Genomic DNA, 16,371 nt, shown 5'->3' on the forward strand with positions numbered 1-16,371 from the left:
ATTAAATGCAATGGTTTAAAAGGTCTTTTCTAGTAACTGGACTTCCCTTCCAGTTCCTGCTAGATTGCCATTTACATAAATCTAAAGAACATGCAGTAGAAGTAAGCATCAAGTTAAATCAATGGCATGATTAATGTTAACAGGCAGTCCAAAACAACATGCACAAAGGATAAAAGCATATCTGAGAGCTGACTGCAATTTTTAATTAAAAACTAACGACTGGTGATTAAGAGCTGACTATAGATTTACTTTAAAAACTGAATGATTAATGACAGTTAAGGTTTGAGGTTTTAATTCATAATTTGTCAATCAGTTTCAAAGAGATATATTTTTAATTATGCTGTTAGCAATGTATGCATTGCCAAACTAAACATGGGAGAAATGCTTTTGCCTGAGGACAGCTATAAATTAACGGGGAGGAAAGTAGCATAGCAACGGTGAAAAAGAATTGATTGTTAACCAGATTAAATGAGTTGATATCTATGTAAGGCCTTAAAACACAGTAAAATAAGAATTAAGGTGAAACTGAAATAGACCCTTATAGAGAGACACACTTAAAAATTTTTGCATCATAAAAAGTTACAAACTAATTATAATTTCTGTAGTGGTTTACTACTAATTATTTGTTTTGCAAATATAGAATAAATATCACTTAAATTTTAAACAGACCCATTAATGTCAGTTGATTTTTTTTTAATTAGTTTTTGTTTGTTTGTTTGTTTTCTGAAAAGCTGCTAGAAAAATATCTAAATATTTTATTTGGCCATTGCTGGAGCCCTCTTTTCACAAGAGGTCCACAAACACCTGGTCAAATACCATGCCAGAATTATATATCTGTCTTCTTTCACAGGCTGAACATTCTTTGCACTGAATTGAATTCTACAGTTTTGACCATTACAATTATTCCCTTCCTTACACCACCAATTCACTGCAGATCCTCTGACTAAAATAAATATAAAACCTCTGAATTCATTCTCCCATGTTTTAGAATTATCTGTTAAAATGCTCCTAATGTTGTGCTGTAATAACATAATATCATACCTTTTGGATTTCTTCAGGTAATGCATGCATGGGAATGTGACGATCCATAATTTCTCAAGATATACTGAGGGAGCTCTGAAGTAAAATAATCTAAAAACATTGATGGTGATAGTCAGAATTAAAACAATGTGAAGAAAATTCAAATTAAAAGAAATAAATTCCTAGGAGTATTTGGGGATCAATGGTGATAACTGTTTCAACAGATGTTTGTTTCATCAACTCAAAGTTAAAAGGTACAAATGGGTTTTTTTTTCAGTTAGTTATGAGGCCAATAGAACAGGAAAGACCTCGAGAGAGACTACTGAATTAGAAATAATACTTTCTCTCTTTGGAACTTTATAGTCTAATTGTAACTTCTGTGGTGGTTTACTACTAGTTATTTGCTTTGCAAATACAGAATAAGGATAACAAAATTTTAAACGGATCGATTTATTTCATTTAAAAGAAAGTGGTTTTTTCTGAAAAGCTGCTAGAAAAAATATCTAAATAATTTTAGTTCAGCAGATTAAAAAAGCAATTGTGACATGAATGCTGGTTTAAATGATGAAGTGCAGAAAAAGATATTTAGGGTTATCAGGTTAAGTATGATATGCAGGCACTGAATAGAAGAGTCATCAAAGCATGAGAAGCCAAGTGCCAATCTTACCACAGATGGACATTTAAATAATTTTTATGCAGATGTTTTACATTTAGTAGATTTTCATTTTCTAATGAAACAATTCAATACAAAACTCTATCACTACTTTCATAAAACCACGCAAGATGAATGAAGGGGCACTTTGGGTTCTTTTTTTTAAATCCTTCCCAAATGTGGAGAAAGAATAGACAGTCCAGTTTCAGGAGTGAGAGATATGTATATATAGAAAGAGAGAGAGAGAGAGAGAGAGAGAGAGAGAGAGAGAGAGAGAGAGAGGAGTAGTGAAGGGGGACAGCAGAGTAAGATGATACAGGCACAATTCCATAGCAGGAAAGAAGGCCTGAGGGCCAGGAGTCGTAGACAAGGAACAAATCTAGAAGTTCAGGGAAAAAAAAGTCTTATCTTTCTCATGGGAGTAGGGAATTAGTGAAGGCTACCTGAGGTGGTTTACTTTTGATCAGGACAAGATTTTGACAGAGAGACTGAAGAGGCATAGTACTCTATCAGAGACAGTAACCCCAGCAACATAGCAAGGTGCTAGGAAAATCGTAGTTGACAAAAATTCCTGTAGAGGCAGTATTTTTTTTAATTGTGCGAGTATTGGTGGAAGAGAGGATTTCCCATCCCCTGTGGTAGCACAGAGCTCCACATTTTAACGAGCTGCTGTTTAAAACAAATAGCTAATGGGCTGTCTTCTGACATCAACATAATGTGTTTCTGCCTGCGGGGATGGGGGGTAAAGTTAACTGATGTAGTTAACATAGGCCCACATGGCCAAGTACATAATCATCTGATGTTTGGCAGACTGTCATGGTGATGTGGCAAGAGCTCATTCCTCACAGAAAGCTCATTATTCTCATTTCTGCCATTTTACAATGGGCTCACCATCAGTAAAATAAGATGGCATCATCTTAATTAAACTCTACTGGGAGCAGAATTTTTCCTAAAATTACCAACTAAATCTCATTTTTAAATTTCACGCATAAATTCATTTGAGAGCATGGATCTAGAGACACTATAAACAAGGTATAGTTGAACAGTATCATTATTCTAAATCTATTCCAATTTTGTGGCCTTATTATACCAAGTGGGAAAAATTGGTAGGTCTGATTATTGAGGAAAAATTAAAAACAAAATATCCTGCCAATCCAGAAAATCTCTCCATGATGCAGAGAGAAAACAATTTTATTACTGAATAAGCATTTAACTAGACTGTGATGCACAGCACAGCTAATCTGCTAATGAGATTACAAAGACAGAAGAAAATCCCACTCTTTTTAATACAGCCAAACAGATACACTCCATTACATACAATGTTCTCAAGATAAATGATAACTTGTCCTCAACACAGCTTGCTGTACTCTCTTTCATAGTTTGTTTTCAATTCAACTGGTAATTGAAGTAGCCACCTGTGCTAGCTAAGAGCGTTTGTTCTAAGGAATACATATCTCTATGACAAAGCAGGTGGTTACTAGAAGTACGAAACTCTCAAGGTAATATGGAGATAGGGGCCTTATCTTCCTTGATGTTTACATTTTAAAGAAATGGCTCCCAGGTGCTCCAGAAGAACATTCTGGGTCTTTAAAATATGTGCATACATATTAAAGGAATAGAGGAAGCCCTCACAAATAAGAGGTTTCCCAAGAAAGGGAGGCGAGAGGTCTCTTTCCCTTTAGGCAAGAGGGAAATTTTTTAATTTTTAATTTGCTCTTGCATTGTTTTACATTTTTTATCAAAAGAGACCCTTTTATTCCCTCACATTACACACTTTGTAGACTGCCCTTAGACAGGGGGTGAGATGATAACCGGCAGCAGCCGCGTAGGTATTTGTGAACCACAGGATCACGAGGCAGACGTCAAAAATACAGACACGTCCCCGACTGCTCACTTCCGATTCCCTTCCTGACACCAGTGTCACGTTGGGCCATTAACTCACGTTCAGCTCTCATGCCCTTCCCTAAAGAACTATTCCCTTGGTGTGAATCACCCACAGATGAGTAGGTCAGGGTCAGGTGAAGCGGAAGTTAACGTCCTAAGACTTTTCTAAAGGGGCGGGATTTTCCAAACAGAAACTAACTGCAAGTCCAGCCAAAACGGCTGCAAGGGTTTTGAAATCTGTCCCTTTCTAACCCCGTTCCATCGGGACCTGCGATGGCAGGAAGAGGAGGAGGAGGAGGAGGGTGCGGGGTGAGGCCGAGCCGCGCACTCGCGGGGAGAAGAGGGCGTCGGGCCCGGCGGGCTTGCGGAGACACTACAGGGGCTGCAGCTGGGGTCAGAGGCTAGGCGCCGGGCCCATCCACTAGGCGCGAGAACACGGCTCGGCTTTCCGGCCCTTTCCCCGGGAGCCAGCACGCCTCCGCTCCGGAACTGCGCCCGGGGACCGGGTCATCCCAGGGCTCAAGGAAACCTTCCATTGTCTCTCACCTAGACTTCAATTCTGCCGGGTGCGAAACGGCTTTCCCGGTCTCCCAGGACACAGTGCTGTACGTCGGCCTGACGTCAGGGCGCGATGACGTCACGCCCACGCCGCTCCCCAACGCAGAAGTGGGACTCCCGAGCGCCGCCCGGGGTCCCAAGTGCTGCGCGGAGGCGGGAAATCTCGTGGCGGGGCTCGGAGAAAGGGCTGGGTTTACGCTGGGGGCTGTGAGAGGGAAGCAATGGGTGAGAAGGGCGAGGCAGGGGAGGGCGGGCTGGAGTGGGGGAGGGAGGCGTTCCCAGCCGTGCGGCGGGTTGGAGAGACGCTGGCTGAGGTGGAGGCCAAAGTCCGCCTACCTCTCACGTCAGGCCCCAGAGTCCTTGTGGCTGACGCAGCAGTGGGCAATTACTGTTCTTGAGCGGAAAGAAGAGAGATGCCTGTCGAATTTATGGGTGTAAAGGGAAGCTCTGGTCTCAGTCATTGCAGGGAGGGCAAGTTAATTGGGAAGGTGTTAGTAAAATTTTCATACTAGTCCAAAAGTAGTCAAGATGAAAGGCTTAGTTCAAAAGATATCTTGAGACCCGCTAGTCCACAATTTATAGAAGGCTGCCCACCCTTACACGTGACTTACTTTCCTTTCTTCGTTCAAAAGAAAGTGTTTATGGATGACCTACTACGTAATAAGCAACTGCATACCAGGCTGGGGTGATGCTCAGTGACTGAATCCATGCAGGGAACTCGTTCATAGTCCAGGTCTCTCCTTTGAGGATTTTATGAGGTCCAAAATGCAGCTCTTCCAAGAAATAGAACATTCGCAGCTTGCTAGCCGGGTAAGAGACTTACTACTATTGAATGAAATAAGGTTGAGTAAATACAAAGAAAACACAAAATACACTTAACCTGATTGATATTTTTGCCCCAACGTCTACCAGTGACTTTCTGTTTCCACTCCCTAAAAGAGAGCATCTTTCTTCATTTGGAAAAGATAAGCAATAATTAGAGGATGGAAGAGAGGGTTAAGGGAAGCAGAGGACAGCCAATGAAGTGGTCAAGTACAGCATGTTTATGAGAAATGCAAAGAACTTTCAGAGCTGTTCATCCTCAGCATGTTTCTTTGAGGGACAATGAAGTAGGATTGTTCTCATTTTGTAACAATGGGGGTTTAGGTTAGGGGGTTTAGCATCCAGATCCATGGAGTGCTTTATCTAGAACAGGAATTGCACACCTAAAGCAAGATCACTCTTCTGAGGCTAGTTTGGCTATTGTATGATTATTAGCATTAATAATATTTATTGAGTACTTTGTATATATGATAAGGAAACACTTTAAGGATGGGAGAAGATCCAGCTGCAAGGCTGTAATTCATTGTGTGGTCTCATTTCACCTGTGCTTATTCATCTCTACAGTGACATCAAGACCGATTTTCCTTCCACTGTAAATGTCCCTTAGACCTTCACACTGTCCAATAAGATAGGCACATGTGACTACTTAATTTGGTTAAAATGAAATAAAATTTCAAATTCCATTCCTTTATTGCACTGGCCACATTTCAAGTCCTCAGTAGGCACATGTTACTACCACATGAGACAGCACATATATAGAACATTTTCATCATCAAAAAAAGTTCTGCTGAACACTGGTAGACCCAGTAAGAATTTACAGGATAAACAGAGTTGATAAATTGTGAAGAACAGACCTTGTTAAAAGAGTAGCAGCGAAAAGTTGTATTCCTGAACACCACAGACCCACCCCTGCCCTCACTCCATATAAGGAACCAGCTCGCCCCCCACACCCCCTCCACCCCACCCCTGCAGGGAGCAAGCAAGAGAACCTGTTGTTTTCGCTCCCTAGTGCTGCAGCAGGATTCCCCGCAAAGCCTTGCCTGGAAGGAAAAAAAAAAAGATAAAGAAGAGTTGTAACAGGGTTTTACAAAACAGGTTTTTAAAAAAGTTAAAAAAAAAAAAAAGTAATCCAAAAAGCCTCTTCCCATTGTTGGTGTGTTTTTTCTTGACTCTTGCTTGGTCTCAGTCTCTCCCTTTACCTCTCCAGGTTTTTTTTCCTTGTCCCTTTTGTTTTTCCAGTCCTTTTCCCCACCCCATTACTGGCCATACTGGAACTGAAGCAGAATTCAAAGCATTTCCATCATTGGACATACTGAATAAAGTTTTGTTTTATCCTCTTCTTAAATTTTAAACTAGGTAAGTTTCACTTTTTATTGTGACTTCTAAAAATATTTTAAAAATAATCAGTGAGAACCAAATTGAGTTCCTTTTAACCCCTTCTGTGACCCTTTATTATTATTTTTCTCCTGTGGGTCAATGACCCCTGAGAGCGGGGGGGGGGGGGGGGGGGGGGGGATACTCCCTAGTTTTGGAAGTAGAGTCTCTGTAAAGTGATAAACTAGGGCTTTCCACATGGTCCGCACACCTTTGTGTTGTAGCATTAACATTTGTGAGAACACAGTGTCTATGCTTCTGTTATGAATTTGAATTTACCTAAGATATTTATCCAGCAAGGCATTGTCATTCATCCCATTCATTCTGGTAAGTAATATTATGCCCCCTCCTCTCCTCTCCCTGTGCCCACATGAAAAGCATTTGGGAGAATAGGTACTTTGTCTGCAAGTCTGATACAAAGACCAGGAAGTCTACCCAAGATTGCTTATTTTAAAGTGAGCTCAAAACTGTACAAAGGGAGCATGACAAAATTACAGTTAGCCCAACTTTATTTTTATCCTGTGAATCAGAACACAGTACAACACAACACTGAGATCCTCAAGAGTTTGAAATAAATCGTTGCAGACGGGCTTCCCAGATTGGAAGCAACAATGGCTTTCACTGCTATTTCTGGGTTCCATCCAATGCAAGTGCAGAATTTTTTAAAAGCTAACATTTACTGGGCTCTTTCCTGGCATTTCATACACAATGTCTCATTTATGGAGAATCTTTCCAAACATAACTCAGTCAGATCCTATTTATTGTTTACTCTCACTCAAATGATGGAAGTGGCCAAGGGCATGACCCAACACTTGAGCACTAAAGTATACTTGGACCGAATATGAGTGTAAGCAGAAGCACCTGGGACTCCTGTATTGGGTTAGCTGACTCTGCCAGCCAGCCAGTATCCATGGGACCTCAGCCTGCTATGGATGTCACATGTAAATACCCAAGAAGTATTTAATTCTGGAAATGTAACTTTGTGTTATACTTACTTTTTTCATAACTTTTCCCATACAGCTTCATTAAAAAAAAAAAAAGCTACAAGTGACCTCCTGCTTTTTGTACTTACCACATTTTATTCCCACCAAAATGTGGATAGGATTTTCTTTTCTGTTTTTTTTTAACTGCTAATCAATAGTTAGACTCCTTTGTAAAACTGTTTTGTCTATTTTGAACCCCAAATAACTCTGGTCTAGAGGTGGCTTGAACACAAAATACTATTTGTGGGTTTAGACTCTGTATATTTTTGAATCCATCACATGTGCAGTGTAAACTAGAGTACCTAATAAAATGAAGGTCACAATGTTTAAATAGAGCTTCTCTCTAGGAGTTCATTTTGTCATCTGTGCAGAAATAAATTGTGTACTGAACTCTTTTTAGCCCTAAGAATATGATTATTGAACAAAATTTCCAATGAGACAAGTTAGGCCTTAAAGCAATAAAACATCTACTTTCAAATATTAAAAGTCAAGCTCAACAGTGAAACTTTTGATGATCATAAATGTATTCTTTTGTGGCCTGTTCACTGTTGGTAAGAGCTTTACCCAAAAATGTACTGTGTGCCAAATATAGTTTAATATTTGTCAAACGAATATGTTTATTTTTAATTGAGATATAACTGACATATAACATTATATTAGTTCCAGGTATCCAAAAGAATGATTCAATGTTTGTTTATATTGTGAAATAATCACAAGTCTAGTTAACATCCATCACCACACATAGATGTGATGAGAGCTTTTAAGATCTACTCTCTTAGCATCTTTCAAATATACAATACAGTCACGATGCTGAACATTACATCCCTAGGACTTACTTTCATGAATATATTTAAAAACACAAAAAGAATAAACCTCTAAGGTAGTGACTTAAAACTCTCGTAATGCATTTGATGCTCAAAAATATGGCACTGATAGTTCTTTAAACCTTAGCATCCAATATCTAGCCTATAACAAATGTTAATGAATTCAAAGACCGAACATAGACAACTGCCTTATGCATTTAAAAAACAACTTTTTAAAGAACTTGCTTGTTTAATGAAATTATTACTTGTTTCTGAGATTTTCATAAGATTCTAATGAAGCACCTAAGAGCCTAACATGTTTGATACGTGACTGGCAGAAGTGATTTCATTCTGCTTTTATAGAGATGAAGTTCATGATTCTGCACCTATAATTTTAGGTAGCTATGGAATTTATATAAGAATCGAATTAGGGCAATTTTCCTGTCATTTTGTTATATCTCTATTAATAGAATATTTTAATACCATTAAATAAGGAGTTGTGAATCATCTTAAAGAGATTTTCTTATGAACTAAAATCAAACATTATTATCAGACCTATCAAACATTTGAATTTTTTTTTTTTTTTTGGCTGCACCATGCAGGATCTTAGTTCCCGGAACCTGTGCCCCGTGCAGTGGAAGCGCAGAGTCCTAACCACTGGACCATCAGGGAATTCCCTATCAAACAGGTGAAAAAAGATTAAAGTAATGATAGTAGCCTTGGTTTGCAATGGTGTAGAGCAACTAGCACTCTTAAACACTGCTTTTAGGGTGAAAAAATTAATGTATTTTAATACATTATGTTTTAAACACCTTGAAATGTTCAAAACTATTGTAGTGGACACCTGATTCCCCCTTCTTCCTTTTGTTCAGGAATCCAGACCTCATCACCCTCCCCTCCCCTCCCTCCGCCCCTAAGCACACGTGAATCAGCCCAACTCCAGGAATGAGCTCAGATTAGGTCAATTCTACTGGCCACTTGCCCTTTACCAGTTATTTAAATCAGGAATGGGCCTATGACCCAATTCTCCAGGAGAAGGCTGCTGGAAGCTTCTGGGAGAGTTCTTTGTTATTAGCACATATATTTAGTGTTCATCAGAGTCTTGTTTATAATGTTTAAAAATCTGAAATACCAAAATGAAATAAATTGACTTATCAAACAAGAAGATTGTGCAGCTGTTTAAAATGATGATGTAGTTTATTGGTGATGAATGTCCCAGTGAATTCTATTCTTCTTTTCTATGAAAAAAAGCAAGTTACAAATAGTGTTATAAATTTTTAAAACGTATTCCACACAGCATTCTAAATATACATTTTGTTAATGATTACTATCAATGTATATTCTGTTAGAATATCAAGGTACCTCACAGAATCAACAGAAGCGCTAAATAACCAAGCTTCAAGAAAGCAGGAAACAGGACTGCTTTGAGAACTCTGGAACTCTAAGAAGTCATGGAAAGTCTCAGCCCTTTGAATCTACCACTTACTGAAAGTTGGTTCCTTTCTCTTTTACAGTGTCTGCATGTGGCAGGGCAGTGGTGGCTGACAGTCCAGTTTTGACACCAAGAGGAAAAGGGGCTTCTATTCCCAACCTCCAGTTAGAAAAATGCCAGGAAATGACTGTTTAGCACACCTTGAGTAACACACCGATTCCTTGACCAAATCACTGAAGCCAGGAGGAGACAGGTACCTGCCTCCTGACCAATTGTGGTGACCAGGGAGGCAAGGCCACACATGATGACACCTCCCTTTCTAATTACATGTCTAGAAGAGTAAGGCAGAAGCAGAATCCGAGAAGGGGCAGTTCTGTCCCAGAAGACAGGAAGAGTGCTAGGCAGATAAAATAAACGTTCCTACATACACAAGTGAGAATCTGAGTTAGCTGGGAGAACATTTTAAAATTAAACAGTGAATCTTGCTATCGTTCCACATGTGGTAAATTGAGAGGTGAACATGTGTCTTCTGAAAGAGCTTTCTGGGAGTTTATGATAGGTATCCTAACCCCGGAGAAGCCCCTCTTATATAATGGTGTGTTACTTGTGTAACAAGTGTGTGTGTAACTAGGCACCACAGGCCCAAGGGTAATAATAGAGAAATAAATAAATGCATAGATCCACCAAATCAAACTTTAAATAAATAAGTTAATGCGGAATTTTGAGAGCTTAGACGACTGGAGTGGTCTTGTGTGTTAAACTGTCTTTGTGTTAATATTTTTGTTTTTCTCTCCAAACTTGATTTATCTACAAATCAACAAATATTTCAATTATATAAACAGATATCTGAGTGAAAAAAACATTTTTCCCGCACATGATCTTGAGAAGGAACTTGGATTATGGCGTCCTGTGAAGTCACTTTTTTTTCTTTTAAATGTCCTTGGGACTCTCGAGTCAACATGTAATAGAGGGCTCTCCAGTTACTATGTCATTAAAATCAGGCTCCTCTTCTTTTAAAATAAAACACTGGCAAGAACGCTTCTAGGAGGAATGACAGTTTGCACAGCATCACAACTCTGTTACTAATTCTTGCGCAGAGTGCACAAAATTTGCGTCCCAAAGCCACCGTCCTTGCTCTGATTCCTTCCTGTGATAGCATGTCACACGAACCGCACCTGTGTGCCCTCTTAATGTAAAGCTTTCGTTGGAAAGTTTCCCCGGAACGACTGCTTACTGATAGAGCAGCTCTGGTTCCCAGTTCGTTTAATACATCCTGTCTGAGCGGGTTTTATTACCAAATGTTACCCAGGTTCCGATAACAAGGAGACGCCGTGTCCTCTCCGGTGAACTCACTCCCCGTCCCAGAAGTATAGCGTGACTCCTCTCCCGGCTGCGGTTATAAAAATGGAAACTGGGCGCCGCCCTCCTGCACCTGTGCTCCTGCCCCGCGATGGCGAGGCTGCAGGCTAGGCTAGGAGGGCGGACCGGGGCACGAAGTGCGTGCAGCTGCCGGGCGGAGGGTCACGCAACCCCGCGGCCCCGCCCCCGGCGGTTTGCGCTCGCCTCTTCCGCGCTCACCCGGACTTCCTGGCCAGCCAAGTGTCCGCCTCGCGTGCCAACCCGGCCGCCTAAGCCCGCGAAGAATCCGGTTCCGCCCGGCCCCCGCCGCCGACTTGAGCCCAAGCGGCTGATGCGCTCATTTTAAGGCCGAAAAGTGCCCAGCTCCGCTGCTGTAAAGCAAACAGCACGGGCGGCGGGACGAGGGCGAAGGGGAACGCCGGCGAGGAATCGGTCTCGCCCCGCGGACACCTGTCGGCTTCCTGAGCTGCCCCGGCGCTTGTTCGCTGCCTGCCTTGCCCGGGAGCGCGGTCGCGAGCCACAGCAGCTTCGCGCCCCACCGATGTTGCGCCCCGGGATAGGGACACCCGGGAAGGGGGTTGCGCCCCCCTCCCCCAGCGCGCCACCGCAGCCCCGCCTGCCGGGAACCCGGGGCGCACGTGAGGCGAGTGGCGTTGCCGGGCGACTGACCACGTTGACCCGGCGCTTTCCCACAACGAGGGGGTTGGCAGCTGTGCGTCAGAGGGTGGTGAGGGACAGGGCCGAGGCTGAAAAGAACGAAGGCCACCGCCTGGGAGGTCAGGTTATTTGTTGACGTCCGGAGGCCGTCTTTCTGCAGCCTGAGAACGGCGGCGTGGTGACAAGCAGTCTGGGTCTCCAAGGAGCGGCGAGGCGCGTCTGCACGAAGGCTTCGGGGTGGGCGCGCCGGCGGACCCGGCGCCTCTCACGCTATGCCGCGTGCCGCCGAGGCTGCGCGTGTCGTGACGAGCGGCGATGAGCTTAGTCAGTTACCACAGCGTCAGGGCTGGGAAGTGCAGCCTGTCACGCACCCCGGCCTCTGCGGCGCGCCGGCCCTGACCCGGCGGCTTGGACGCGCCGGCTCTGGCAGAGGGAGCTGGGGGTGAATCAGCCCCTTCCAGGGGCCAGAAAATGCGACGTGCACAGTTACGGGGTGGATTCCATGAGCAAACCCGTTTGGGAGGCGCACACTGATGATGACCTCTGTGAATCGGTGTCTTATACTTTGCCCAGTAGGTAACTGTCTAAAAACCACTCTAACACGGAACTCAAAAGTCGTTAAAATGTGCCTTTAATTTGCTTATATTACTTCGTTCGGCAGGCGGTGCACAGGGTTTGCATATGCTTGCATGAAATTCAATCTACACAGTCAAGTCAGGAGGCATGGTTTGGCAAGAGGGATAATTGTGAATTCAGTACGAGAGTCAGGGTACAAACAGTATGATTACTTAAAAGGACAAATAAACTGAAAAAAAAAATTGACCATGACACGAGGAAGCCATTACATTCATCCTTTCATGGTCTTGAACATCTTGTACCAACTCAGCTATAACACACAGCAGAAACTTATAATTAGACACAGAAAGTGCAAGTATTTAGCTCACCAGGCAAACATAAAAAATAAAAAAGCTTTATGTTATAGACACATGCTTGACATCCATAACATAAGAGAGGTATATCTTTAAATTTTTTTGTATTTCAGTCATTTCCTTAGTATACATGTGACTCCCTGGTAGGTATGCCACTATGAAACAAATAGAATTAATCACAAAATGCAGAAAAATCTCTGCTCTGAATTTTAAATATTTGTTATGAGAAAAAATTTTTTAAGAGATTGCAGTGTTCGTATGATGCAAGTTCAGTAAGGAAATAGGGACTTGAACCTAAGTGCCTAGCAAACTGCATCAAATGAATGTTTTGAATGAAGTAAAGTAAAGAATAAGTGAATGAATGAATGTGTAGGCAGTCCTCTGATGGTTAGAGCTGTGAACTAAAATGTCTTGAGTAATGCAGCCCTGCCACTGACTCATGTGGGATCCTGGTATGATGGAAATAATGCTTACAGCATACCTGCTTCACCAGAGGTGTGGGGAGGACTATTCCTTACTCACCAAAGGTGCTTTGAGATCTTTGGAGGAAGGTGATACATTCAAATATTATAAATAATACACTGCAATTATGACGGCCCATATATAAAATTAGAAAAGTATAAAATAATATTTACAACTGTGCCACCAATTTTTGTTTGTTTGTACTTTGTCTATCAAGTACTGAACTACAGTGTGGGAGGCTGCATCCTTACATAATCTATTTGGTTTATAGACGTTTTATTGTCAGTTGACAAAAAGCTCATGATGTGCAATGAAAGTTTGATGTTTATTTATTTATTTTTGGCTGCACCGAGTAGCTTGCGGGATCCTAGTTCCCAGACCAGGGATAGAACCAGGGCCCTCAGCAGTGAAAGCACAGAGTCCTAATCACTGGACCACCAGGGAATTCCCTGCAATGGAAGTTTTAAATAATTGATATTTGAGTAGTATTTGTGGTGATGGTATTTTATAAGAGAGCTGAGACCTCTGGCCTATGAAGTGCCTAGAAGAAAACTTATTTTTGATGACTTTGATCTGTGGAATCTTGAAAGCAAGAGACCATCTTGGTGTATTTTCCTGATGCTCAGTGACTGAAAGTCTAGGATTAGAGATTTACTTAATCATATTAAGGGACCTACTGTGTGCCAGGCATTGTTATAGATGTTGGGGATAGAGAAGGAAACAGACAAAACTGATTGATTACTTAATGTTTAAATGTTTTTGCCTCTATTTAAATGCAAACCACCTTAGGAATAGTAATACAGTACGTAAGTCCTTGTGTAAATGTAAAATTAGCTCGTCATCTCAGCTTTTAGAAGAGATCTCCTGAGAGGGGAAGGAAGTCACTACAGAGTGGTAAGTGGTTTTAACTTGAATCAGAAGGCAGATACCATGCTTAATCAGCCTCTTCTATTTAGAAAATCGTAAGACGAAATCACTCAGTACTGCCTGTTTTCCATTATTCTTCATTTCAAAGTTGCCCACATCTTTCTTAATGCCCTCTGCTATCATTGTAAGGCTCTGCATACCTTTTCTGCCCAGCCGCCATACACTTGTGCGGTTTGTTGAATGCATAATGGTGCCTGGCAGAGGAGGTGGAGAGGCTTTGAACTCCAGCCCCTAGCTTCACCTCCTAAGATATATACCATCCACCTGAGGAAGGGATGCCTTCTTAAAAATTTGAACAAAGCACCATAGGGCACAGGGGATCTCTTTGTTCTTCAGAGTTCTCAGGCACCTAGCTCCCATCTGCCCCTTGACGTGTATTTTCGTACTGTATTTAATAGCACTGCTCTGTTATGAGTCGCAAGACAGGGAGCACTGGGGGATGGGGAGAAGCCAAGGCTGAAGGAGAAATGAACCAGCCCGTCAGCTTCCAGGATGTCCAATTAATATCTAGATCAATGGGGACTTCCCTGGTGGCGCAGTGGTTAAGAATCCGCCTGCCAATGCAGGGGACACAGGTTCGAGCCCTGGTCCGGGATCCCACATGCCGCAGAGCAACTAAGCCCAAGAGCCACAACTACTGAAGCCCGCACATCTAGAGTCCGTGCTGCACAAGAAGAGAAGCCACCACAATGAGAAACCCACGCACCGCAACGAAGAGTAGCCGCCACTCACCACAACTAGAGAAAGCCCATGCGCAGCAAGGAAGACCCAACGCAGCCAAAAATAAATTTATTTGAAAAAAAATCTAGATCAATGAAGACTAGCCAAGGCAGGATGCTGTGTGAATGTTCTGCAGCAAAAGTGAAACAATGCTGGAGCAACAGCCTGCCTTTTCAGTTTTAGCAAACTGGAAGACCTATCAACTCACAACAGGTTGCTCAGTACTGCATTGCAACCGGAGAACACGATACCATCAGACAACATGGCTCAACCTTTTGCTTGCCCTTATTTGTAGGATTTGATGTCAGATGACTTGATAGAGGATATATGTCCTGCTGAACCCTGGAGACAACCTTGGTATTAAAGCCTTTTCCTTTTCCCATTGCTAACTTCTCTGTGGTCTGTTGATGCTAATTCATGTTGCAAACAATGAGTGGTAGAGACTGCAGTCAAGATGTAGTGACCTGATTAGTCCAAACTCCTGCAGGGGAGACGTGCAAATAGATAAGCCCCAACAGGACCTGAAGAACCATGTGGTTTTGAAATCCTGGGTGGATGGGCCCCACCCTGTATACACCTTAAATCTCCTGGTTCTCTGAAGGTATAATTATTGCTCAACAACTCAGGGGATGGGTTAATTAGATTTTTGTATGATTTGATTATAATAAACTTAATAAAATGTGCAAATGTGTGCATAAGATAGATATATTTTTAAAACATGGAATTAATATCATATAAGAGCATAAAAATGATCCAACTGCATTAGCATCTTTTAAAATATAGTCCCTTTCTAATAATAGTTAAGCAGATAGTTTTGTAGTTTAACATATAGGACTAAAGCAAATGCAACATATGAAGGAATGTGTTTACTCAGCACTACACAATTTATCATTTCACTTATCAAGTAAAGATTCCTATGGTATTCCTTAAATTAATTAATGATCATTATCTACAAAATCCTTTAGAGAGTATTGCTTTCAGTTTTATGTAGTTTCAAAGTGGAGAAACAGATGAAAGATTCTATAAACCTTATACCTACTAAAGATAAGAATTAAAGCAATTGTGGAACTTTACAGATAGAAGACACCTGGTAAATATAGTTTATTATTATAAGCTGATTAATATAATTCCCTACTTGAGACAATAAATGTAGCACACAATAGATTGTCTCCTGTTTGATGACAGAGACTGCTTGTTGTTGATGTTTGCATCGCCCTAGTACCACCCAATAAATGGTGATGATTGAATGAATCAATTAATGAATGAGTATGAGAGAAAACCCATAAGAACTATCCTCCAAGCACTTCACTCTAATCCCTAGGCCCTCCCAGTTTCTCTCTTGCTGAGTGCCTTCCCAGATTATTGATGCCTTACGTGAGCAATCAGGAAAAAGGAAGCAATGCGGATGGGAGGCTAGCTGTGGTCAGATGCCTCTGAAATGAACAAAATATTTGCAGATGTTTCAACAAGTGGAGGGGTTGGGCTGAGTCTAGGCCACAGGAAACAACTTCCACACCTTGGGGCTAGTACAATAAAGGTATCATCACTCACCAGCACAGGATTCTGTTGGAAACTTGAAAAGGCACTCAAGGTTGGAATGCTGCATGAATCCAGACTTGCCTCAGGAATGCCACAAGTGATCAGAATTAAGTATAGAAATTAATGTGATTTGTAAAAATATCAGTAAGGATCATGGTTATCTGGGAATCAAATCCTTTAATCACTTTAGACAGAACTAATGAAACTAGAAGAAACCATCACTGATTTTGAGAGTCTCCTTCTAAATTAG

General features: G+C 41.7%; 1 protein-coding gene across 5 annotated transcripts in view; it reads right to left on the reverse strand.

Annotated features, from left to right (window-relative positions):
• The window catches only part of LEKR1 (leucine, glutamate and lysine rich 1), a 276,455-nt gene extending 262,453 nt beyond the window's left edge, over window positions 1-14,002 (reverse strand). For 2 of the 5 annotated variants that reach the window (XM_060011240.1, XM_060011238.1), the window contains exons 1-3: window positions 5,926-14,002; window positions 4,791-4,939; window positions 1,042-1,131 (exon numbers count right to left, since the gene is read on the reverse strand). In XM_060011240.1, coding sequence (XP_059867223.1) covers window positions 1,042-1,089 — 48 coding nt within the window. In that variant the 5' untranslated portion in view covers window positions 1,090-1,131; window positions 4,791-4,939; window positions 5,926-14,002. Of the gene's footprint in view, window positions 1-1,041; window positions 1,132-4,102; window positions 4,320-4,790; window positions 4,940-5,925 lie in introns of those variants that run through there. The other 3 variants (XM_060011239.1, XM_060011241.1, XM_060011243.1) reach the window with 3 other exon arrangements.
• Between the last annotated feature and the right edge of the window lie 2,369 nt (window positions 14,003-16,371).

This window comes from Delphinus delphis, chromosome 4 (assembly GCF_949987515.2).
Source record: "Delphinus delphis chromosome 4, mDelDel1.2, whole genome shotgun sequence".
Lineage (NCBI taxonomy): Eukaryota > Metazoa > Chordata > Mammalia > Artiodactyla > Delphinidae > Delphinus > Delphinus delphis.